The sequence below is a fragment of the Macrosteles quadrilineatus genome, unplaced genomic scaffold (assembly GCF_028750875.1).
Source record: "Macrosteles quadrilineatus isolate MER2022 unplaced genomic scaffold, UCM_ALF_1.0 Scaffold_3__2_contigs__length_128488019, whole genome shotgun sequence".
NCBI classification, from domain to species: Eukaryota; Metazoa; Arthropoda; class Insecta; order Hemiptera; family Cicadellidae; genus Macrosteles; species Macrosteles quadrilineatus.
In genome coordinates, this window is record NW_026542596.1 from 87,894,108 (window position 1) to 87,918,533 (window position 24,426).

General features: G+C 35.5%; 1 protein-coding gene across 2 annotated transcripts; it reads left to right on the forward strand.

Moving 5' to 3' along the window:
• The first annotated feature begins 7,286 nt into the window (after window positions 1–7,286).
• Window positions 7,287–23,926, forward strand: LOC128989996 (uncharacterized). 2 transcript variants are annotated; one of them, XM_054412194.1, is made up of 6 exons: window positions 7,287–7,739; window positions 16,165–17,572; window positions 18,452–18,709; window positions 19,905–20,143; window positions 21,483–21,590; window positions 22,230–23,926. In XM_054412194.1, exons 1-6 carry the CDS (start codon window positions 7,498–7,500, stop codon window positions 22,375–22,377), a joined length of 2,403 nt encoding a protein of 800 aa, XP_054268169.1. In that variant the 5' UTR covers window positions 7,287–7,497; the 3' UTR covers window positions 22,378–23,926. The 2 variants fall into 2 exon arrangements, with proteins under 2 accessions (XP_054268169.1, XP_054268170.1); XM_054412195.1 differs by lacking the exon at window positions 18,452–18,709.
• Window positions 23,927–24,426: the final 500 nt, after the last annotated feature.

Consider the following 24,426-nt stretch of genomic DNA (forward strand, 5'->3'; position numbering starts at 1 on the left):
CACTTTCGGAACGAGTTGTGGACGAAACTTTTGATCACGATATTTTAAAAAATCTCCACACATGAAGAATAATTAAAACATACCTCAGACGTATAAAAATATATCAGATATTAAAACTATATTATTTCTCAACAGTTTTTGAATATCAAAATCAAATAAAACGAGCTGCTATACCCCTGCTTCGCAGCGGGAAGAAAACATGGAAAAGAATAATATGTGTTTCTTATATCTGCTGTATAAAATAGTTGAAACACATTACATTACAGTATTAACTTAAGAATAAACACTCAACTTTACCACCTAGTGAAGTATGGCAGCCATTACAGTATATAAGTGGTGCTGACTGTGTGTTTTGAAAATACGGCAACTCTGTGATTAAATTTGAAAAGCAGTGGCATCATTTCGCCAAATCCTTGGGGGGGGGCAAACAATGGGGGTCCGGGGGAATTTTTTGCAGTTTTTAAACAAAAAAAGAGCGGTTTAAGTTTATTTTAACTGACAAAAGCACTTAGAAGAAAAACAAAATTATGAGTAAAATTTATTTAAGAAGATTTATTTATTTTTTTATTTAGGAAGAAAATTAATGAACTATACTGACAACAAACAGAAACAAAATAATATGTTGGTAAGTTAGTCAGCTAAGAAACGTGATCAATAGTTCCATTATGTATTAATTGTTTGTTATTAGATTCATGACCAATTTCTCTTGTACAACATTTAGACCTAAGATAGCAATGAATACGGTTATAGCCTATAGTTTATATTAGTTTATTTTGGTTTTTAAATGAAACACAAGTATTTAAGTACTTAAAAGCAAATAAAATTGTATTAACAATAGAAAAATATTTGACCCAAAAGTACAAAAGGTTCTATTTAACTATATTAGACTGGTAGTCTACAATGTTCAAAATAAATTACAGTAGGCACATAAAATTGATACACGTGTATAATTTTAATGGTTGAATAAATTCATAAAAGTAAATGACAAAGCAATGCTTCTAAAAAAATCGGCATGTTTATGTATGTATAAACTAGACGAAGTAAGTGGTTGATCGTACAGAACCACTAAGAAAAAGTAAATGAATAAAACTACTAATAATTTATGTAAACTCAGAATGGTACTGCGGGACACCAAAAAAATAATATTTTTGTTTAAAATTTCTGTACAAGAATAGGCTGATTTTTGTCTGCCTTGCTTTTTAGGATTTGACAGGAGAAAATATTTGTACATATATTAGCTAGTACAGCATATTTTTTTCTCTAGCCCAGGAACGGGGGGAGGCAAATGCTCCTCTGCCCCCCCCCAAAAAAAATTACGCCCCAGTTGAAAAGATGCACTGATTTGAAATGTAAAACATACTTACTTTCAAATCCCTACTTTTGATGGTAGTAGATCCAAAAGAATATGGCTACATACCTTAGTGTAGCAATAACATCAATTACTTGATATTGAGGCTTCATGAACTATATGTATGTTTTGTAGTTCTTCAATTTTAGCCCAGCCTCTTTATGTAGCTTTACTATATATAAATCACAATACTTTATACCACTTGTACTACTTTTCTTTAACCAAACAAAACCCTCTTACCCCATATATTTCCTCAATCTATATAAAATATCATCATAAACATATTTTTCTAGTAAATAAATAACAAACACCAGTTAATTGCATTGACGAGCTGTTTCATTAAATAAATTAAAATAAATCATTTAAAATTTAAAAGCATGTCAAGCTCAGCCACGGCCACCTCTGTAGGCATTGGTAGAATTGGCAACGTCGCAAGTGGTGTTGTTTAGTGGCAGACGTCCCATAAGATTACATGGCAGACAGGTGACATCAGCGCATTAATTCGCACTTTATTGATTTAAATTTAAATTTATGAACATAAATTTATTAAAATATTGTAAATAAAACATACAGAATTGAAAACCGAAACATTATGAATTAAAAAGGGCAGGGCCGATTTACCGAATAGGCACGGTAGGCACGTGCCTAGGGCGCGAGGCAATTGGCTTTTTTGGGGGGCGCCAAAAATTTGGAAAATAAAAAAATTGGTGGTTGTTTGCATGCGATTGCGGTAATATTTCTAATAATCCCTCGCAGCCGTGTAGACATCGTAATCGTCTCCCGCGTTTGCGGTGAGATTCTTACTATTTTCAGTGGTCAGGTCGTTTAGACATAATTATCGTCTTCCATGATCGGAGCAATATATGAGCATATCCCGCGGTCGTGAGGAGATTATCATCGTCTACCGCGAATGAGGCAAAATTCTGATCTTTTCCCGCGGTCGGTCGTAAGGACATTATCTTCGTCTTGCGCGATCGCGGTCAAATTCTGACCACCCCTCGCGGCCGTGAAGACATCATTATATCGTCCCCCGCGGTCGTTTGAACATATTAATCGCCTCCCACGATTGTAAAAAAATGGTAATCATCTCCCTCGGTCTTGTGGAGATCATAATCCTCTTCCGCAAATTAGGCAAAGTACTGAGCTTTTCCCGAGATCGTGTGGCCATTATCATCGCCTTCCGTGATCGCGGCAATATTCTGATCATCGCTCGCGGCCATGTAGAAATCATTATTGTATCTCCTGCGGTCCTGTGGACATATGGAGATCACCGTCTTCCGTGAATGAGGCAAAATTCTGATTTTTCCCGCGGTCATGTGGACATTTTCATTCTCTTGCGCGATCGTGGCATAATTCTGATCGTCCCTCGCGGCCGTGTAAATCATTATTGTATCTCCCGCGGTCCTGTAGACATCGTAGCCGTCTCCCGCGGTCGTGTATACATGGCAATCGTCTCCCGCGATTGCAGCAAAATGTTAATCATGTTCCGCAGTTGTGTGGAGATCATCATCGTCTTCCGCGATCGCGGTAAAATTCTTGCTGTTTCGGAAACTGTTGTCATGCGCGATCACGGTAATTTGAAAACTCCAGGTAGAAATACAAAATTCACACATAATACCCGGTTCATAACATTCCCGCATGATTCCCGGATTTCCCGGTCGGTGGACACATTATATATATATATATTGCAAAGGGGCGCTACTATTAGTTGTGCCTAGGGCGCTGACAGGGTCAAAAACGGGCCTGAAAAAGGCCTTGAGTGGAGTCAATATTGCCATAGTCCAGTAACCAATCTTTTGTAAATACACATTAGCTGCTTCCAAACAAAACAGCTGTTATAACACTACTTGCAACGATGCGGCCGTGGCTCAGCCCTTTGGAAATATGTCTGCGGGGAAGAGCCCTTAAGAAATTCGTCTAAACCAATGCTTTTCGGCAAATATACACACTCCAAGCTTCGTTTTGATGTGCCATATGCCTTTAATTTTATTTTGATAAAATGCCGTTTACACAAATTGGAATGCATATCACTTTAATAATATAGATTTTCCAAAGCAAAACCTAAATAATACGGTAAGTAATAACTTAAAAATTAGAGGTTCAGTGGTTCAGGTTATGTTTATTGTGCCGTTTTCATTGTTGGTGACAATCATCACTCTTTCGTTTATATGGCTTTTCTTGTTTTGAAACATCGTTGACATCTTCTTTTAGTGCATAAAAGAAGACCACTCTTAATAACTGAAAATCTACTCCACAACGTAATAATTGTTCATGATTTAATATATTTCTCAGATAAATAGCCTATATTAAATACTTCCTCACTTACTTTATTCGGATTAACATTAAATGTAAAACACACCTACCCCCAGGGTACAATTTGTTTTTCAGGATTAATTTTGCCAACAGTGCCATTTAGAGGCTTCTGAATGACTATAACGGATGTTTAGTAATTGAAAAATTATTTTTGTTCATAGAATACAATTATAAATGCCTCAAATTCAATTTTATATTTTTTTATTATAAAATTAAACCGTCATAACCTAACCAAACCAACCAAACGTGCTGACAATGAAAAAATCTAATGAAGGTTTATTAATCGAAAAAATAGTTCTTTTCATAAAATAAAATTATAAATGCCTCAAATCCTATTTTATATATTTTTTTAAAAATTAAACTATCATAACCGAACCAAAAACTAACCAGACTTGCTAACAATGAAAAATCAAATGAAGGTTTAACCGAAAAAATATTTCTGTCCATAAAATAAAACTATAAATGGGTCAAATTCAATTTCATAATGTTAATTATAAAATTAAACCGTCATAACCTAACCAAACTTGTTGATAATGAAAAAAATCCAACACAAAAAATGTTGCTACGGGGGGGATTCGAACCCGGGTCCTCCGGATCATCAGCCCAACACTCTATCCATTACACCACCGAGGCCGTTTGCATCAACCGTATCGTTGTGGTAATGATGTTCCCTCATCCAATCAGAAGCCTCAAAATAATACTGTAGGCAACACTAATCCTGAAATAAAAATTCAGCACCCCCAGAAAGGGGGCCGTGCCCCCAGGCTCCCCAGCCCTGCCAATAACCGGTACCCGTATGTTTTAGTTCGGCTAGTAGCGACCATGTAGCGACCCGTCCGTGCAATGGTCCGTGCGCACAAAACTTTTGTTTTTATAACTGAAGCTGGCGAGGTGGCTGGCAGTTCAGTAAAAAGGGGGGGAAATATCAAAAACCTAGAAGAAAGAAGAAGAGGAACTAGAAAAGTTCAGACGCGGAAGAAGAAGAAGCTGAAGCTCGTGTTTGTTTTGTTCGTTTGTTGTTATGTTGTTATTGTTATGTTCGGTGGGGCACACGGGAGGGACTAAGGCTAACATATCTTGTAGTGTCAGCGTTCGCCGCTAGGACTGCTAAGTTGAAAAAATTTAAATTAATTTTTAATTTTTTATTTTTTGTTATAAAATTAACTTTTTAATTATAAAATATTGTTTTAAAATTATAAAATAAATTTTTAATTCTTAAAATTAAACTGTCATAACATAACCTAACCAACCAGACTTGCTGATAATATAAAAACTATATAAGATAAAAATCTAATTAATGATTACTTATAATTTTTAATTAATTATAAAATTAATTTTAAAATTTAGTATTATAAAATTTAACTGTCATAACCTAACCTAACCAACCAAACTTGCTGATATGAAAAATTTGTTGACAAAAAGATAGTGCTGCCAGTGGGTTTCGAACCCCAGACCTCCTGAACTTCAATCCGAATCGCTACCAACTATGCCACGAACGTCGCTGAAATCACATCGTTTCGTTACGGTAATCGTGTCGCCTCAAGAGAAGACATTAACCACTAGAGATATGACGTCACTACACCTTTAGCCTTAGGCTAGGATTATACTAGGACGCTAGCGTCCGGGAGGCTGGCGTCCGGGACGCTAGCGTCCCACTTCGAGCCGATAAATTACGTGATTTGTGTTGGGACGCTAGCCTCTCGGACTGTCATTTTATTTCAACGTTTTGTCGCTTTTTGTTTCTATATATTTAAATAACATAGGTTTAACGAGTACCCAGGTTTGCTGCTTTAAGGAGGCTAATAAAGTGTGTTTTTAGTAAAATATTAATAGCTTAGTATAAAACAAATTGGCACAGTTTGATATAAATATATCCATATACAAGCAAACTCCAACAGTAACAATATTTTCTACAAAAATAACATGGGAATTTTTAATTTACACTTTTTTAATTTTCTCCGTAACTAATAAACGTACGAAAACACTTTAATATACTAAATTATTTGTTTTTAAGCTCATTAAAATTGTCTAGAGAGAAATTGGGAAATTTTGTGTCTTACGGGTCAAAAATGACAAAACCCCTTTTTTACCCCATAAAACAAGGTCCGTTCATGCTGGTTCGCGAACAGTTTATCCCGCCCTTCACCTTTTTCATCAAAATCGGACAAAAATTACTCAAGTTATCGCGTTTATGGACATATATATAATATTTTAATCTATATGTACCGATGGTGTGTTTGGCCTCTAGGGACATTAAAATCGAGCGTCCGGTGGCTTTTTTTTAGCGTCCGACGCTGGCATCCCTAGTATAATCGCCCCCATTTGATTTAATGCCCCGCTAGCGTCCCGGACGCCGGCCTCCCGGACGCCAGCGTCCTAGTATAATCCTAGCCTTAGTCCATTCCGTGTGCCCATTCCTTGTTCGGTTAGTTAGTTAGTTGTTTGTTTTGACCTTACTCCATTTACCATTAAGTTATGGTCCATCCATAACCTAACCATATCAGTCATCTCATCGCCACGCCATGCTGATTGTTTGTGATTGGCGGCCAACCATTTGATTGCTGAAAGAAGTGAAAGCTGAGTGAAGCAGTGTGTCCACAGCTTGTACAATTGTACAAGATCTAGTACATTTTGATATTTTCTTGTACCCTAGTACATTGTTCACTGAATCTTGTACATTTTCCTTCAAAATCTGTTTTTATAAAAATTGAAAAATACACGCAGTTTGGGGGATTTTTAAGTTAATAAATAACAGTTGGCAACTCCGGATTTTCATATCTTGGTTGAATTGTAAAGACCACATGCCATAACTTACTCTATGTAATTTTATAACAATAAATTACCGGCTATAATAAAATACATAGATAAGCATATGTACTGCCTTAGTGGATTTCTCATTCTTATGGAACAGCTGAAGCCAATTTTATTGTTATTTCTGCCGCGGTGAACTGTAGAGGTGATGTTTTGTTTATAATTTGTTTCTTGTTATTTCAGTTAGTTTCTTTTAAAACTTCGTTCAGCCATTAGCCAAATAAAACGATCTTATCATAAACAATAGCTTGTCCCGTAGTTATGTCAAACAGTATAGCGCAAATAATGAAATCAATCCTAAAATAAAAGAAAAAAAATTTCGTCGATACTAGCGGTCAGTGTCACCGGACATGAACTAGATACGAAAAACGAGCCTCAAAATTTACAATGGGATGAGAAGTCTACTTGTGTTATGAAAAAAGTAGGCATTCACTTCTGAGATTAAAGTCAAATTTAACAAGAGGGCGTTCCGCTTTATCAAATAATTAGAACAATGAGTTTTATGTTATTAAGTGTGAAGGTGAGAGGAGACCTGATTAATTTAATGGTTTTATTTCTATGGGGGAGCGTCAAGGTGCCACCACAAGGATAAAAACGTCAAAGAACTTTGGTTAGTCTCTATGGTATAACACAGAGAGCCATATAAAGTAGCATTACTCTATCTTTTGATCTTGTACCTACATTAGGAAATCTTGTACATTTTTCAGGGAAATTTAGTACAAAAAAGTGGTACCCCTGTCCCCTGTGGACACACTGGAGTGAAGTGAGTGCTCGCTGATAAGCTGTACTGTAGAGTGTAGCTGTAGCTGTGACGCCGTTTTTGTTTGAGGTTGTAAAGATATGTTCAAAAATTAACTTTAAGTAGTTACTTTGTCAGGCGGGCTATTTCGCTATTTATTCAAAGTGTTAAAACGTGGTTAAGCAATCGAAATAAAATTACAGAGCGGTGGCTGGAATAACCTAGTTTTTCTTAAAACTGATAGGCTAAGAAGCTTGAATAGGCCTAGACCAAGTTGATTTTTAAAATGGAAGAGCTAGAGGGTATGGAAAGGGTCTATCTCCCAAATTCGGGGGGCTTTGCTAAAAAAGTTTCATGGTGTACTGGAAAGGTGACATTCAAAGAATACTTTCACAAGTATGCTGAAAAGCTGTATGAAATTAAACCCAACAGCAAGACTACAACCAGAGAAATATACAATAACCTTTTAGGCATACAAGGAGAGGAAATTTCAGCTTGGAAGCAGAGAGTTCTCCTGCAAACTATGAAGTAAGTATAATAAGCAATTGACTAAACTTATTCTAGCATAGGCCTAACTTAGGCTTATGTAGGCCTATAGTCGGTAGGCCTATAACTATGTAAGATAGCCTAGGCTCAGGCCCACTTTTATAAACGGGCAGACTAGGCGTAAGTTAACTTATGCCCAGGGGCGCCGAAGGTTTGTTGGCGCCCACCGGGTGCCCTCAACCACCGCCTTCCTGCACTAACTTAAGTTAGGCCTAGGAAAAAATGGGGGCCCTGCTTTTGGGTTTGCCTAGGGCTCCACTGACCCTTACTGGCAAATGAATAATCCAGAAATTTCATATTGCTTACTGGCTTGATGATAAATCACGATCAGTAAATGACTTCTAATGCTATTCTTATGAAGAACATTTTATGTTATATCTAATTTTGTATTAGAATTTGGAGAATTTCACTATTTTTCCCGCCGTCACGGGGTCGAGACCTTTAATTTGAGCCCTCTCCCGTCGTTCTACGACTTCCCAGTCGCCCACAATTTTGACGCAAAGAATCGGCTTACGTAATTAATATATAGACTAGTGGCTTGTAGGGACATGAGTCCCTAAAAAAGCTCAAATGGAAAAGAAATTATTGTAATATTTAAACAAATTTAGAATCAAATTATCTGTGTGTCAGGATAGATATCCCAGTACAATAGGCTACATCTTTTGTGTAAAAAAAAAAAACAAAAAAAAACTGTTTGTTGTTTGTCTTTGTTTGCTTTTGTTGATATTATTTTCAATAAAGAATTTGAATGATTCCAGAGGTTTAACTGCTAAAGGCAGCAAACATGTTTATGAATACTTAAATATTGGTTTATTAAGGTAGCTTTGGTTTTTTGGTTAATGGCGATTAAAAGGCTTCCCCGACTGAAATATAGTATCGGAAATTGTCTTCGTCAAATAAGAAAAGGCAAAAAATGGTGTGTTGAGATAAACTTAGTTCTTGGTCAAAACCGCTAAATTACCCAGACTATTTGTAAGTCTATGCTCCTTTTGTAAAGGTTTAACAAAATTAGTCATCCCATTGACAGAGCTTAACCATACATTTGTTTCTGATCAACATTAAAAAAACCACTAGGCCTATTAGCCTAGTAATTATTAAGTACCTATATGTTAATTATTATGTAAGTTTATGTTGTGGTAATCCTCCTAAAGGTGCGATTGATTTACATATTCTACCAAAAAAGGACCTAATCAACGTCTAATTACTAACTATTTTGCGACTGGTTAGGGTTCCACTACCCAGTTATTGAAACTTTACCTAATACTTTTATACTTTCTTATGAAATGGCGACCATACAATGTAGGTATTTTAAGCCAAGTATGAATGGAGATGAGTGTAGGATGAGTGGCGCGATCTTGTAGTCTCGTTAGTGACTAAGGCCGACATTCCTTAGACACAGCTGTTAATTAATAGCCCAAACAGCTAATGACAACTAAAGCGGCCCACACACTAGCGCGCATGTGCCTTGCGTGGCTCGTGGTGAGGTGACTGCGAGCGGCTCGAGGCACATGTGCGATTCAATTGGTAACCACACACTAAAGACACATGAGCGCGCACCACCGTTTTTGACAATTCAAATAGTGGGCTATAACAGCAAATTCAACAGTTATATTGAAATCATTCTAATAAACTCCTTTGTATCGTCGCCATGTTCATTTGTTTTCATTTTGCATTTTTTAACAAGGAAAATCTTTTTAGAGTTGCAAGCAAAGTCACTAAACAATAAAATTTTCCTTAAAAAAAATATGTGATTATGCACTACAATTATTTGGGTAGTTACTAGTTGTATGTATTATGGTTTTTGGGTTTTTGTGTTTTTGGGAAATAAGGTATTAAGAACATGAGGGTTGTATTATTTAATATAGGCTAAGTGTATAAGGGTCGTATTTAGAGTATAAGTGTTATAGACTTTGATTTAATTAGTTTATTTGGTTCACATCGATATTAAGCTCTCACAGTTAATTTCAGTCTTCACAAACTTATCGTCTCTGTCAGGAAACACCCCCTTGCATTTTGTTATTAATACCTCCTTAATTTATTTTCTCATTTATTTGTTTGAAAAGTTTACACTTTTCACGTCCCAAGAACACGTTTGTGATCTATAAAGCTCAATAAACTCAGACCAAAACTTTCTTATGTCATTAAAGGACATGTTAACCGCCCAACAAAGAAGTCAATACTGTAATAACCAAACAACATTTAAAGACAAATAAAATACAAGACGTGGGGCAGTGAATGTTTTACACACTGCACTGTGCCACACAGGCGCAGACCTTGTAGTTACCGATTTACAGTATATGCAGATATGGTTTGTACTGCTAGTTCGCGAACATGTGCCTCGGTTTCCCACAGACTGGCGCGCATCATAACAAGCTCGCGCTCATGTGACGATGCTCGAAGGTCCAGCGGCAGGCACCAGGCACCTCGCATGCGCGTCGTGAGCATGGGCACATTTACCCACACATTGAGACGTCATCTGACATTTGGGACGTCGAGCTGTTCGCGCGTCACATGTGCGCGCACAAGCGCCCCAGTGTGTGGGCCGCTTAAGGGACCTACAGTTTATAGTGGAATCCGAACCACATTTTTCCTTGGTATATACGAATTGGTCTAATTATCAGGATAGTACTGCGGATGGTCGTAATACTCACTAGTGCGGACGTTAATCCACACCAGGGAGTATCCCATCCACAGTGCATACCTATAAATATCCACAATTCGTGACCTCCTAGTAGCTGGATTACAGGACGACGCCACCCGTCTAGGAAAACCATGTAATACGGAAAACATTCTCTAAAGGATGACTTAGGTTAGCTTGTTCTACTTTGTTATTACTGAAACGCAGCTCCGTGTATTTTAACCCAAATATGAATGAATGAATAGTGTACATTGGAGTGAAATGTTTTGTGTAGCTTTTTTACTGCCTAAAATCAGCTGATTCTGCAGCCAGAATAAATAATTAAAAGCTTAATCATCAATGATCAAACTATCAATTATTTGAGACAGCAACACACGCCTAGCGCGTGGTGAATATGAATACAAGATATAAATATTTTTGGTTAGTTTTAAGAAACGGAAATTAACTCTATGTTCTACTGTTATATATTCATATTCATATTCAAACATCTTTATTCGTAAATCATGTACATTGGTGGTACAGTGAATAGTGTCAGAATACTTAAAATAAAAGTACAGACAGTGTCATTAGTCTGTGCGCGCGGATCTGACGCTACTAGCCATTCTATAAAACTTGGGCTCACTCACTCCATTATGGTCTCACTCACACCAATAGTGGTCTATAAAATTTCTAGCTGGAATAATCGAATTTCTAATTGAATCACCTGATTGAAAAAAGTAAATATTTATATTCTTTTCTAAATATTATTATAGCAGAGTGTGTTTAACGGAAAGATTAGTTTAGTTTAACTGTGTTTTTTGTTTAATACTGTGTTTTAACGTATTCGGCATACATAGAATTATGTGTGACAGAGTGAAAAGTAAGTTGAAGGGTAGGACGCTGAACGGACAGAGTCGGGAAATAGTAAGCAATGTTTACCAGTTTATGAAAAAAGAGGCTGACGATAAAGCTGTAAGCATTCCCTTGGCAAAAGCTCGCGCCCGAACAGCAGTGGCAACAGGGGTCTCGGAGCGAGTCATAACGAAGATTAATAGCGAACTTAAAGCACTACTAATACATGATGACGATGATAGCAACAAAAGTTTTTGTACTCCTAGTAAGTTAAAAGAAAGCAGAAAAAGGCCCGTCACTGGAGTGGATGATTTTGATAAGGCTTTGATAAGACGCTTGGTGTATGAGTTCCACATTCAACATAAAATACTACCAACAGTTTCTTTACTACACGAGGAACTAAAAAAAACAGATAGATTTCAAAGGATCAAAATCAAGCCTTAGGAGAATTCTGAAGGAGCTTGGATTCAGATGGAGGAAAACGCAGAACAACCGAAAAATGCTGATTGAGACAAACGAAATCCGGGAAAAGAGAATTTCTTATTTGAGAGCAGTCAAACGTTTCAGAAATGAGGGTCGTACTATTATTTTCATGGACGAATCATATATTTTAACAAGCCATGTTTCAAGTCTATCGTGGTCTGACAACTCAACCAAGGGAATGCGTGTACCCATTTCTAAAGGACAACGCCTAATAATGATTCATGCAGGAAGTGAAGCTGGTTTTGTCCCTAACGCATTGACGATGTGGAAGGCATCGAGCACCACGGGTGATTATCACGACAATGTCAGGAAGGAAACCATGATCAAGTGGATGAAAGAGAAACTTCTGCCGAACATACCACCGAAGTCCGTGATAGTTGTAGATAACGCACCTTATCACAATGCGCAATTAGACAAAGCACCCACATCAAATAGTAGGAAACAAGAAATGAAGGACTGGCTAACCAAACATGGAATACAATATTCAAACGAAATGCTGGTTCCCGAGTTGTATAAGCTTGTACTGCTGAACAAACCAAGATTCGTTCGATATGAAATTGATGAACTACTCACGGGTACTGACCATGTTATTCTTCGTCTCCCCCCCTACCACCCAGATCTAAACCCAATAGAACTTATTTGGGCTGAAGTAAAAGGTTACGTAGCTAGCAGAAACGTAAATTGTAGCTTCGAGAGCATCCGTTCATTGGCACAGGAAAAATTTGATATCATTGGTGCAACAGAGTGGAAAAACAAGTGCGACCATGTAAAAACTATTGAAAATAATTACGCTTCAGCTGAGCCGCGGATCGACGACCTCGTGGAATCAATGGTCATATCAGTAGGAAACAGCGACAGCAGTGATGAAGAAGACGATGATATGAGTGACATTGAAGACCTGGGTTAAAATGTATATAGGCCTTACCTTGTAAATAGTTAATAAACTAAAATTTGTTAATCAACTTTTATCATTCAACTATTTAGGCCTACATTTGCTTTTACTGGTGTTTTATATTTATTTTCAGTTTGATATTTTATGCTTATGATAATACAGCCGCGGTTAGATAAAAATCAGTCATAAGCTTAAAGAAGTCTTTTAGTAGTCGTCAATTTTACAAGATTTGTCAAAGTGGTTTATATTTTTGAAATCTGAACAAAAAATAATCCTTCAGTTACATTTGGATATGGGTAAATGAATTAATAAAGCATCCAGTTAATAAGATGATTATAGACTTTAATTAAGTATACAAACATATTTATACTAAGACCTTGTGTAAATAACCAAACAACAAAGGTTATAAATTTAGCAACAATCAGTAAATTAGGAAAGTCCACTCATTTTACAACCGTCCAACGAGTAACCCATAAGCGATAGAACTCCACATTTCAACGAGACAGTAGGCCTATGAATGGTCGTGGTTAATAAATAAATCGTTCTCGTGTTCTTATTTTCTCCTCTAATCCAAGATCCCGATCTTCTTATCACTTTACTTCAGCAAATGAGCGATCAGCATGAAGTGATCCAACTCACATATTCTCATTCTTTCACATTTCTCTTATATCAGTATTTTAACGTCAAATACTAATTTAGGCCCTTAGGTCATACCTTTTTGTGGTGTAGTTTAGAACTGACGTGAAATCTTTGTCTTTTTCAGCAATTTTATGGGTATTTTGTTTGTTTTCACACGTTTTCCCTCGGTGGGAGCAGTCACATTCTTCTAATCCCTAAGAAGGATAGTCACCTTTATTAACTTGGCCTTCCAATTGCGACTTGAGGTTCCGATTTTTTGTTTAAATTATGTTGTTGTTATGCTATGTTATTATGTTCATCTTGTAACATAATTAGAAGGATTCTCAAATTGTACACCTAATAATGATACTGAAAGGTACAAAATTAGAAAAACGTGTGTTTATATTAAATTAAGAAAAAAAACGAAACGTGAAAAAAGGTTAAGAATATCACAAACAAAACATTGAACTGTTTACAAGTAAAAAGGTAAACAAACAAATAAACACTGACAGCGATTTTATGTGACAGCAAAACTGACTAATGTTTTTAGAAAAGAGCCCCCTCACCTCCCCGCATCCACACGACAGCTGTTACAACCACGAGCACAGACTAATGGTACCATCAGTACTAGGTATTTCTATTCATGGGATGTGGAAAATTCATCAAAAGAATATAATGCTAGATTTATTAAATGCTCCTTTAGAATTTTCTTGAATTTAGATTTAGATAGGTTCGTTTATTTTTTTATGAATTCAGGGACAAATTTTAGAAAATCATTACCAGCATATAAGTTATGAGGGTTTTTTTCAGAAAATTTTAATTTGTGAGGCTGGACAAACTCCCTTCTCCTCCTAAAATTATAAGAATGCACTGAATTTATTACTTGCTCAGATTCATTTTTTTTTTTTTTTGCAATAAGAATTAATTGTTTCATAAATATATTGCCCATAAACTGTAAAAATTTTTAATTTCTTAAAATGTTCTTTTGCCGAATCATCTCGTTTAAGATTAAGCATAATTCTGATAGCTTCTTTTTGTCGCTTCAGAATACTATCCATATTTCATATTTTTGTTGACCCATATATTTATGAAAGAAGGAATTGAATTTAAATTTAAATCTAAATCTGTAACCATGTTGCTAAAATAGGCCTAACCATTAAACATATTTGAAATTTTACCAGGGTCTAAAATTGTTTCCGAATTTTGTTTTAAAATTATATTTTCTAATGGTTTCTTGTCATTTTCCCCAACTTCAGAGTTAATTATATTCCAGACGGTTTTCTGAATGTTTTGGGAATTTCCAATTTTTTTTTGGAAATATCTGTTTTATAGGTGCTCCCTTTACTACGTGCATGCTAGGCTATATTGGTTTTACCTTTTTTGCTTGGAGCAACAAAGTACCTTAAGTACTTAATGAACAAATACCTGTACGAACCTACTTCATCTTTATTCCCAAATTGTTTTCTAAGAGTAACCGTTTAGGTTATTCCACTTCATACAAAATATTGATTAAACACTACAATAAATCTCAAATATAAATGTTAGTAAATTTACAAAAAAGACTGGAATAAATCTTTAACATATGTTTTGAAATAAAAACAAAGAAGATCTTCATTTAATCTTGAATCGTTTCTTTAATCTTGAAAACAACTTGTTTCAACTTTGACATAAGTAAAAAGTCTTGATTATTATGGGTAACGTTATCCCTTTATATAGTTGGTTTTATACAGTATACATTACTGTACATTGCAGAATTGACTGAATGAGCAATCCAAATGTAGCCTAATATTGCTTACTTGCTTAATGATAAATCACGATCAGCTGTATTGAAGTAAACAAAAATCAGCAGTAAATGCCTTCTAATGCTATTCTTATGGAGAACATTTTACGTTATATCTACTTTTGTATTAAGATTTTGGGAATAACACTATTTTTCCCGCCGTCACGGGATCGAAACCTTTAATTTGAGCCCTCTCCCGTCATTCTACGACTTCCCAGTCGCCCACAATTTTGATGCAAAGAATCGGCTTACGTAATTAATATATAGAATAGATAGATTGGTTCCCTATTTAAATAACATTAGATTTAATTAGTGCTTATGTTTGCTGCTACGGGGAAGGTAAAAGTGTCTTTTGACCATACGTCAATAGTAGCCTATAGGATGAAATAAATAAATTTGCCAAATTTTATCAATATATATCCATAAACAAGTAAACTACAACAATTTTCATTTTCTCCATAAGAATAACATGGGAATTTTAAATTACACTATTTTTGAATTTTCTCCGTGACCGTTAGGCATACAACAGCGCTTCAATAGCCTATATTAAATTATTTCATTTTTAAGCTCTACATAACGGTAGAGCTTAACTCGGCAACGTTGTTGAAGTAACCAGATGAGGCAACCTGTTATTGACAGGCGAAAAACTTTACGTTGCGTTGCTGGAATACAACTTTAGGCTAAATAACATCTCTAATTTCATCCCATGTGTTAAAGTTGCCACCAGTTTTTTAATCGGAATCATAGTTGTTTTAAGCCACCAGCAGATGGTGATGATCTCAATTAATAATTTTTGTCGAATACACAAACTTTTTCACCTAGTCAAACTGATGGAACCACTTATTGTGAGCTACAGTAGCGACTTTTATGATCCGACAACTATGTCAGCTACGACAAATGAGGAAGGTAGAAAATAGAATTTTTGAAGGTAGTGCATTCTGTTACTGGCTGACAAAACTATGATAAAAAGTTGCCAGGTGGAGGTAGCCTTAAGTTGGAGAGGTGGTGAGGTTGTAGATTAACCTAAAATAACTAAGTTAATATTAACCTCCAATAAAAAAAAAACAATTTTTACAGCAGTAACATTAAACGTACTTTTTAGTTTATTACTAAATTTTAAGTTTTTTAATACACTTATACTATTGATTGTTTTTTTTTTTTACAGTCCAAGACAATTTTATACTATGCCTATTGATGTTTCAACAAATGAACTCATTGGTAATGAAAGTAAGCCGTCAACTTCAACAGAAAAAAGTAAGCCTTCCACTTCAACAGGAAAAAGTAAGCCTTCCACTTCAACAGGAAAAAGTAAGCCTCCCACTTCCACAGGAAAAAGTAAGCCTTCCACTTTATTAGAAAAAAGTAAGCCCTCTACTTCAACAGAAGCTGGAAAGTCAGGGCCAACAAATGATTGCAAAACATCACAAAAACAAAAACGCCCTACAAAAAAAGTATCAAAGAAATTCTCCCATAGCACTTCTAGAAAAAAAATTGGCAACTTGTCAAACAAAAAGGGTAGGCCTAAAGGCTCCACATCAAAATCAAATGTGGCAAAAGAAAATGAAAATGTTGTTCATAAAGAAATTAGCGACCACAAGAAAGACAATGAACCATCATCTGAATTAGGACTAGTTGATGTTATGTTGAGTTTGCCCTCTACTTCAAAAGGTGGCCTGCTTAAAAAAACACAGGAAAATTCAAACAATCAAGATACAGCTTCAATATCATCTTCTGTCATAAGTGATGAGATTGATAAAAACGTCAGTGTTTTCGTTGACTCTAACCGTAGTGTAGCGACTGCTATATTTCTAACACCCTCGGATACATCTGAAAACCAATCGCAAGAAACAATTGTATCCACAAATAGCTATGATTCTTTCATGGCACCCTTACCTGATGCTCCAAGAAATGTGAATAATGACGATCAAATTCCAACAAGTTCAAGTTTTCCTGGTCAAGAAAACCTACCACAAGAAACAATCACTTCAATAAAAAGTTGTGATTCTGTAGCATCCGAATCTGCTGCACCAACAAATGCTGATAGTGATTATGAAATTCCAACCTGTTCAAGTTTTCTTGGCCAAAGAACCATATCACAAGAAACAATCCCATCCATAAAAAGTTGTGATTCTGTAGTATCCGAACCTGCTGCACTAACAAATGCTAATAATGATTATGAAATTCCAACATGTCCAAGTATTCCTGGTCAAGAAGATGATGAAAATATTTCTTCAAAAAACAAAGGGCTTCGGCGAAGTGCACGCATTAGGGTAAAAACTGAACAGATTGATTATAATGAGCAGGAGGAGGATAATGATAAATCTGACATGAAGCAATCCAACACGGAAAATAAGAAATCCAACACGGAAAATAAGAAATCCAACACGCAAAATAAGCAATCTAACACGCAAAATGAAAGTGATTCTAACATGGATGAACAATCCTCCTCAGACGAAAGTGAGGTTGATATGCAATATAAACAACGTACTACTGCTGAGATCATTCATGAAATCAATCAAAGAGCTCCCAGCCAAAACAGAAAGAATTGCTCTATTAGAGGGATGACGATGGTCGTAAGTACTTTACAATTATTAGTATTTATAAAAATTAGTTAAGTTAAAACTATGTTGAGAATAACAAACGTTGATTGTTGTTAAGTGCCTTCCCGAAATTTGAGCAGGTTTAATGTTAAATTTTATTTTTCTAGTTGAAGTTTTCAATATTCTTTTCTTTTAATTGTTTTCAATTCCCAAGCTGGACTAGACTTAGACGAGAGTAGAGTGAGAGTGAGTCAACCATCTATTTTGTTGAGTGCTTGTTATAAAAGCTGCATATTAAAATCAATTAGTTTGTATTACATGTCAGCGACAGCACTCATGCATCAGCATTTTCAGTTAATTTTGACTGATATTTTTGTCTTGCAAATGCACACAAAGTGAGGTTCCGAGACCTCTATAAAATAGTTAATTTGAAATATTAATACCATTAATTACGGTACACATTATGACAATTAAAATTTTTGTATTTTGACTTAGTTTTGTTACGCTTCTCTCCATGTGGGGGGGGGGGGAGAAAGGAGTTAGTTGATGATGAATATACAGTAGTTGGATGTAGTCGTATATACATATATGTATGTCCTAACGAGCATTGCTCGATTTGTAAAAATTGAGGTGCCGGAACACAAGAGATGTACCAGAACGCCGTTCCGCCGCAAATCGAGCACTGCTAACGAGTATATGTACATAGAGGTAAAACTTCTCGTTGTTGATCATTTAAGTGTATGATTACTTTTCTTTGCACTGCGTGGAACTTTCGCATTTCACATTGTAACAAACCGTGTTTGTCATATTTTTGGGCCAACTGGTAAGCATTGTTAAAAAATTTTAAATTACAAAATTAGTACGGTAACTAACTTTGTATAAGCCTACAATCACCTATTTTTTTTCTTTTAGGACACAACTCAGAGGTATGGAAAAAGAAATTTGTTACCAAGAGAACATTTTCTTGTCAGTTTTCGAGTTCATAAGCCCTTCAAACATGCTCCAGGATTAAAAAATTTTCGTATTGGAAAGTGCTTGCAAGAAATTGACGTGCTTAACTTCCAAACTCTTTTTAACTTGCGGCAAAAAATTATGTGTGAATTAGACTACCAAACAACAGATGGTGAAATCAGCGAATGGCCTTTTGATAAGAAACAAAATTTGGCAAAGGTAAGTGTGTCTTTACATGGAATGAACTATTGTACTGAGCAATGAATGCCGATCTTATCTCTATGGATATATTTCTGGGTAATGCATCCCTCAGGTCTTTACAGTTTAAATGTTCCACCAAAAGCTCCTAACAAAAAGACATGTTTCTGTATATATTTGAGTAGCAGCGTAGTTATAGTGAACCAATAAACAGAAGGTATCTGTTTATTAGTCAATACCAAAAATGGAAATTTTTAGATTGTGCATGTGATTGAAAGGGGATGTGGATATGGGATTTTTGGCTCTCAAATCTCTGCTTTCCTAATAAAATAAAACTTCAATTGGATTCAACTGTTTTAGTAACGCATTATAGCAAGGTTTAAATAGCTATTTATTTATACAAGAATGATAAAATCAGATTTTCTCGGCCCCGTAAGCGGGAATTTTGTTTTGGCTTTGTGGAAACACTGTACACAGGCATCTCACTCATCCATCTCGCTCTCATAGCTGATAAAACTCAACTAAGCGTGTGCCTGATTGATTGCTGTCTATAAAGTAGGCTTAATTATACTTACTATAAACAGGAAATGTTCCATGGCTCAAATAAGTTATCCCTTAAAGTTTAAATAATAGCGCATTGGAATAAAAACACAAATTGACAGGAAAAATGGTCTTCTGCCCTCCGGAGTATGTCTTATCACCTGCTTTACCCACCTGCTTTTGAATGATGTGTAGGTATCTTGGGTACGCTCTCTGATTCTAGTAGCGGCCCTTTTTATGGTAGGTGTGTGGTTGTTGGTGGAGTTGTCATTTGGTTGATAGATGACGAGTTGTTGTAATTTGGTTGTTGGTGCGTGTCCTCTTTGATCCATCTTTGAGATCAGGTGTCTTTTTAATGCACATACGTTGGTGATGTTCTGTGCATTGTGCAGTCTTGTATGAAGGAGTTTTTCTTTTCTAGTTCTTCGTTCCATGCAAAATTACTACCAGTTTGCTGGTTATGGATTCCGTTACTTTGGCTCATCAACCCGGGATGTTTTAAACACATATTGATTCTTGTGTGAGCATGCACTATTACTGATTCAATAACTTTGTATCTTTGTGTATGGTACTTGTTGCATAATGGTTTTTGCCGTAAATAAATAGAATTTTGGTGATTTTTAAGATACAGAGGTTTGAATTAGTATCCTTTCCTAAAAGTGTTTTTTTTTTTCAGGATACGTACAAGTCGGGCATGTTTTACATCGACAATACCTTCTACATTGACACCGTAGAGGGCACTGAAGATTACTCTGAACCCATCAAAAAGTGGGCTCAAGAAAATCATATTGATGTTGGTAAAACAATGGCAATGCATGATAGAAAAGTGGAGGACCTCAGGGTTAGGTTTGGCTACCCTTACGTCTACATACATCAGGGCAGCTGTGAACACATCATCATGATAAGCCAAGCAAGGTGAATCCCAATCATTTATCACATCTTGATTTCCTTTTACACTAGTATCCAATATTACTTACTTGATACTTGGATTCTGCATCAGAGACCGACAAAGGCAAAAGATATTGTGTCATATATTAAGCTAAATTGAAAAAAAATGATTACGACGAGTTGCTAAAAAGTAGTGTTTCATATATTTCACTATAGGTCTGCCTACCTAAATTCTTAGTGTATCTTTAAAAGCCCCCAGTAGTTGGTTCAGCTTGCACACTCTAGCTGGGAGTGTGTTGTAGATCTTCCTGGTGCACTAAGGTTACCAGGCAAAAGGAAATCTGTGTAGGTCAAGGAGTTGGCCATGTTATGTGTGTTGGTCCTTGCGTCGAGCAAGTTTAGTTGAGTTTCCCTTGAGTTATACCATGCTACTAAGCTGTACAAGCTGTAAACAGTCAGAACTTTTAAGTCTGCAGTGGCCATGAAACCTGGCAGACGTAATCATTCTCTACACCATCTTCTGAAGTAGCAAGATGTTGTGTTGCAGTTGAATGGCCCCAGAGTGTGATACCATATCTTATGTGGCTTTGAATAAGAGTATGGTACACTGACTATATACAGTTTGGAGATAACCTGCCCAAGTACCACGTTATCCAGGTAAGCAACAAGCTCAAGATCAAGACAAGACGTAAAGCTCAAGCTTCGTAAGAAGGTACACTGTTATCTTGAGCTTGTTGCACATCTGGATAACGTGGTACATCCAAGTTAAGCTGGGGTCACAACATAAACAGCTATTCTGAGCAATAGACCCTACACAATTTTGTTGTAGTTTTGTTGCTGCCATTTTTCTCACATATTGTTTTGGTAGAAGTATTTTACTCATCAACATTTGGTGCAAAAATTGTAGTTTTTGCTGTTTTCTAGAGGGTAAGGTTTCTTAATCTGAGCGTTTCTGGGATTTGTAATTTCCAGCTTTCAAATTTGTATACATCATGTTCAGCGTTATTTGGAATTCTTATTTTGTATGTCCTCAAATCACCTAGTTTTCAATAAACACTAGTGCTTAAAGTATGTTGTCTTTACTGCTCTGAGTTGTTTTATAATTTCAACCACAACTAAGGCAAATAAAAACAGATTAAGAGAGCTTCCCTGTTGGAATGTTTTAGCCTTGACAATGAGTTAGGCCCCATCTAAACACAACAATGTTACTAATGTTGTAGCATTCCAGGTATAACATCTTAACTTGTTTTCTTCCTTCATTTAAATTAACTTAAAAAATTGTGTAGAGTTCTTCTTATATCAAACACTTATTTGATGAAGTTCTACTACTTCATTCAAACCTTAAACTAAAATTGGTTTTTTTCAGATTTATCACTGAGAAACACTCTCTGCACTCTTCTGACTATCCGAATATCACTAAAACGAGTCGTTCTTCAATAAGCTACTGTTTAATATGCACCAAGAAACCAGCCGAGTAAGTAGGCCTACTGTTTTACAAAACTATAATTTTTAACTCCTTAGTTATAAAATTATGTATAAGCAGACCTTTTGTAGCTATTTTTGCTATTACTATGCAAGTTGTCCAGTCAACCCGGAAACTAGGAATACCATGAATTGTATGTAAATCTTTGCGTTGTTATGTCAAGGAAGTGAATCACTCGTGGAAATGATCACAATGATGAATAATCACGGATGTTGCCACTATTTTTATAGATAATCACAGTTGTGCACAAATTATCGTAATTCTGGCTAGGCCTATGTCTTTGATAGATGATGGCGGATATTGATATGGTTGCTGGAGATGATCACGCTTGTTGTCGCAAACATGGAAAGACATAACGGATGTTTCTGTGATAGCGGGTAATCATAAAAGATGTTGCCAGCATTGCTGGAGGTGATGACGAATGTTGTTAAAGTATATATTGTGGTTGTGCTGTTGGTTGGCTTTTCATGATGTTTTTACTGATTATAGTTGTCAATCCTACAATGTTTAAATTGGACGTTGACCAAGTAACATGACTATTGCCACTTTTAATCAATCAATAGTTATTTCAAATTTTTTCTTATTAAAATTAGCTTTTATTAAATGCTAACACTGTTGTTATTGTTTCAGTCGAATTGTTATGGGCAGTGATCGTATGCCGCACGACGTGAACCTTATGTGCCAAGATTGTTTTATATCTTACCATTACGTCGGAACACAGAAAATTTGTAGATTCAAGGCCTACAAATGGAATCAGAGAGCACTCCTATTTAATTAAGTTTGTTGAACACTATAGATTAAGTTATGCCTTCTAGCTATCTGAGGCCTAAATGCCTCCATGTGTGATATAAATTAATTATTTAGTGTTTTGTTACTACAGAGGTAAGGATTTGCTGTGATGGAAATAGCCTTTTTGTAAGGAATTTAGTGTTTTTAAACAAGGCTCGTAGTTTTCATTTTAAACAAAAGTGGTAGGTACTTCTGGTACCTATATTGATTACAATGATTGATGTTTAATGTATTGTTTTAGTCCTAGCTGGTTCTTTCTACCGGACACTCTGTATTTTGCATTTGTCTTCTTAGGAGCCAGTTTGTAAAAGTTGAATTCTTTTGAAGACATGTCTTCTTTGATGTTTATGTTTTATATTTATTTGTTTTTTTTTACCACACTTCAGCTCTTTTTGGAACCTAAAGACAGGTGAGTAAGACAGTGGTGAAAACTAATACTTGCCATATTCAGTAGTTTCAAACTCAGCCGCAGTTCTGTGAACATTGTCTTCACTTTGATATCGATTGGCAATCGTAATCCTAAAATCAAAAACATGGTGCTGTTGATGCTGTGTTTTTTTATTGATTAACTGATTTTGAGAGGTTTTTTTTCTCAGACAACCTTATTTTCTCATTGTAATTTAAATTAGCATTAATTTTAGAGTGTAGTGAAAAATATCCAAGTGTTAACACCTTTTGTGAAAACGTTTGCAATCTTGGTTAGTCTTGGTTGTTTTTTTTTTTTTTTATTATTTGACAGTGTAATATAAACTAAGGAAATGCATTCATTTAGACAACAGTGGTGTGCAATTGGTGTTTAAACATTGAGCATTCGGGCACCTTGGGGCACTTGTATCTAGAGCACAGTATGGAGGTCTAATTTTCAAACAACATCTGAGGGCATATTCTGGTAATTTCAAACGAAGGCTGACTTCCAAGTTGCTTAGAGTCTATGATTTGTCAGCGGAGACCTGTAACTAAACATATCCACAGAAATAGTCTGTTGGCATAATATCACTTAATTATCAACGCCAGTTAGTTATACCTTCACCTTTTTAAACGATATGATAATCTATCAATCGTTTCTCTCAAAAGAATCACCAGTATGCATGTCTGGCTGAATAATGGTTTAGTTACGGTAAGGCACAAAACAACTGCGTATCATTGATTGGCAGTGATCTAAATTTAACGGTATGTAAATTATACCACAAGCTGGAATGTGTGTTCAAAAATTTGATTTCCAGACTGTTTCCTAAAGGAAATAAAATTTGTTTTATCACTGTAATATAAATTGTTTAAAATATATACATATATTTTAAATCACAGCACTAAAACACCCCTTGCGATTGCAAGTGCAAACTCCATTTTCAGCCCTCAGTGAAAATATACTGTTTTGTAATGTAATGTCATAAATATTTAGGTTTTTTATGTTACGACAACTCCATGTCTTATTTTAATATTAAATACTTCTGAGACTGATTTCAGAGACTGATGTTAAGTTTAGGTGTTAAGTTTAGTGTACTTTTATGACAGTATTACACTTACATTTTTGTATTGAAGTGTCAGTTTTATTATCTGAAATCCACCTTAGTTTCCTAAAAGTTAGATAAGGTAGGGAAACTTATTTCAGACTGATTTGTTATGTAAAAGGATCTGGTAGATGTTATGATGCAATCAAAACTAGAGAACTACTTTTCCTGGTAACAAATTTTGCAAGGTTTTGTTTTGTGATTCTAAAAATAAAATCTCTAAAACAAATATACTATTTTTGGATCTTTCCAGAAACATTTGTTGTTCCATCATAAGTTCTTGATTTCTTTGTTGAAATTTTATTTAAATAATAAAGATGTCATAAAAATAATGATTTTCTATAAATACTAGCAGAATAATGACAATTTAGGTTTAGTTATTGACCTTAATTACCTCTGACTGAACTAAATTAATTGTTTGACTGTAGGGTTAGGGTTACTTAAAACCGGGAAAAGGAAAAGGGAGCCTATTTTTTTTTACAAAGAAAAAAGGAATTTGATAATGTAGGTAGAAAAACTATTTCAGCAGG

What these genes read in the sequence shown, in the direction of transcription:
- LOC128989996 (XM_054412194.1), top strand. Translation starts at nt 7,498, where the DNA reads ATGGAAGAGCTAGAGGGTATGGAAAGGGTCTATCTCCCAAATTCGGGG. An exon ending in AGAAACAAAATTTGGCAAAG is followed by an intron (nt 18,710 to 19,904) that starts GTAAGTGTGTCT and finishes TTTTTTTTTCAG; the next exon opens with GATACGTACAAGTCGGGCAT. An exon ending in ATCATGATAAGCCAAGCAAG is followed by an intron (nt 20,144 to 21,482) that starts GTGAATCCCAAT and finishes GGTTTTTTTCAG; the next exon opens with ATTTATCACTGAGAAACACT.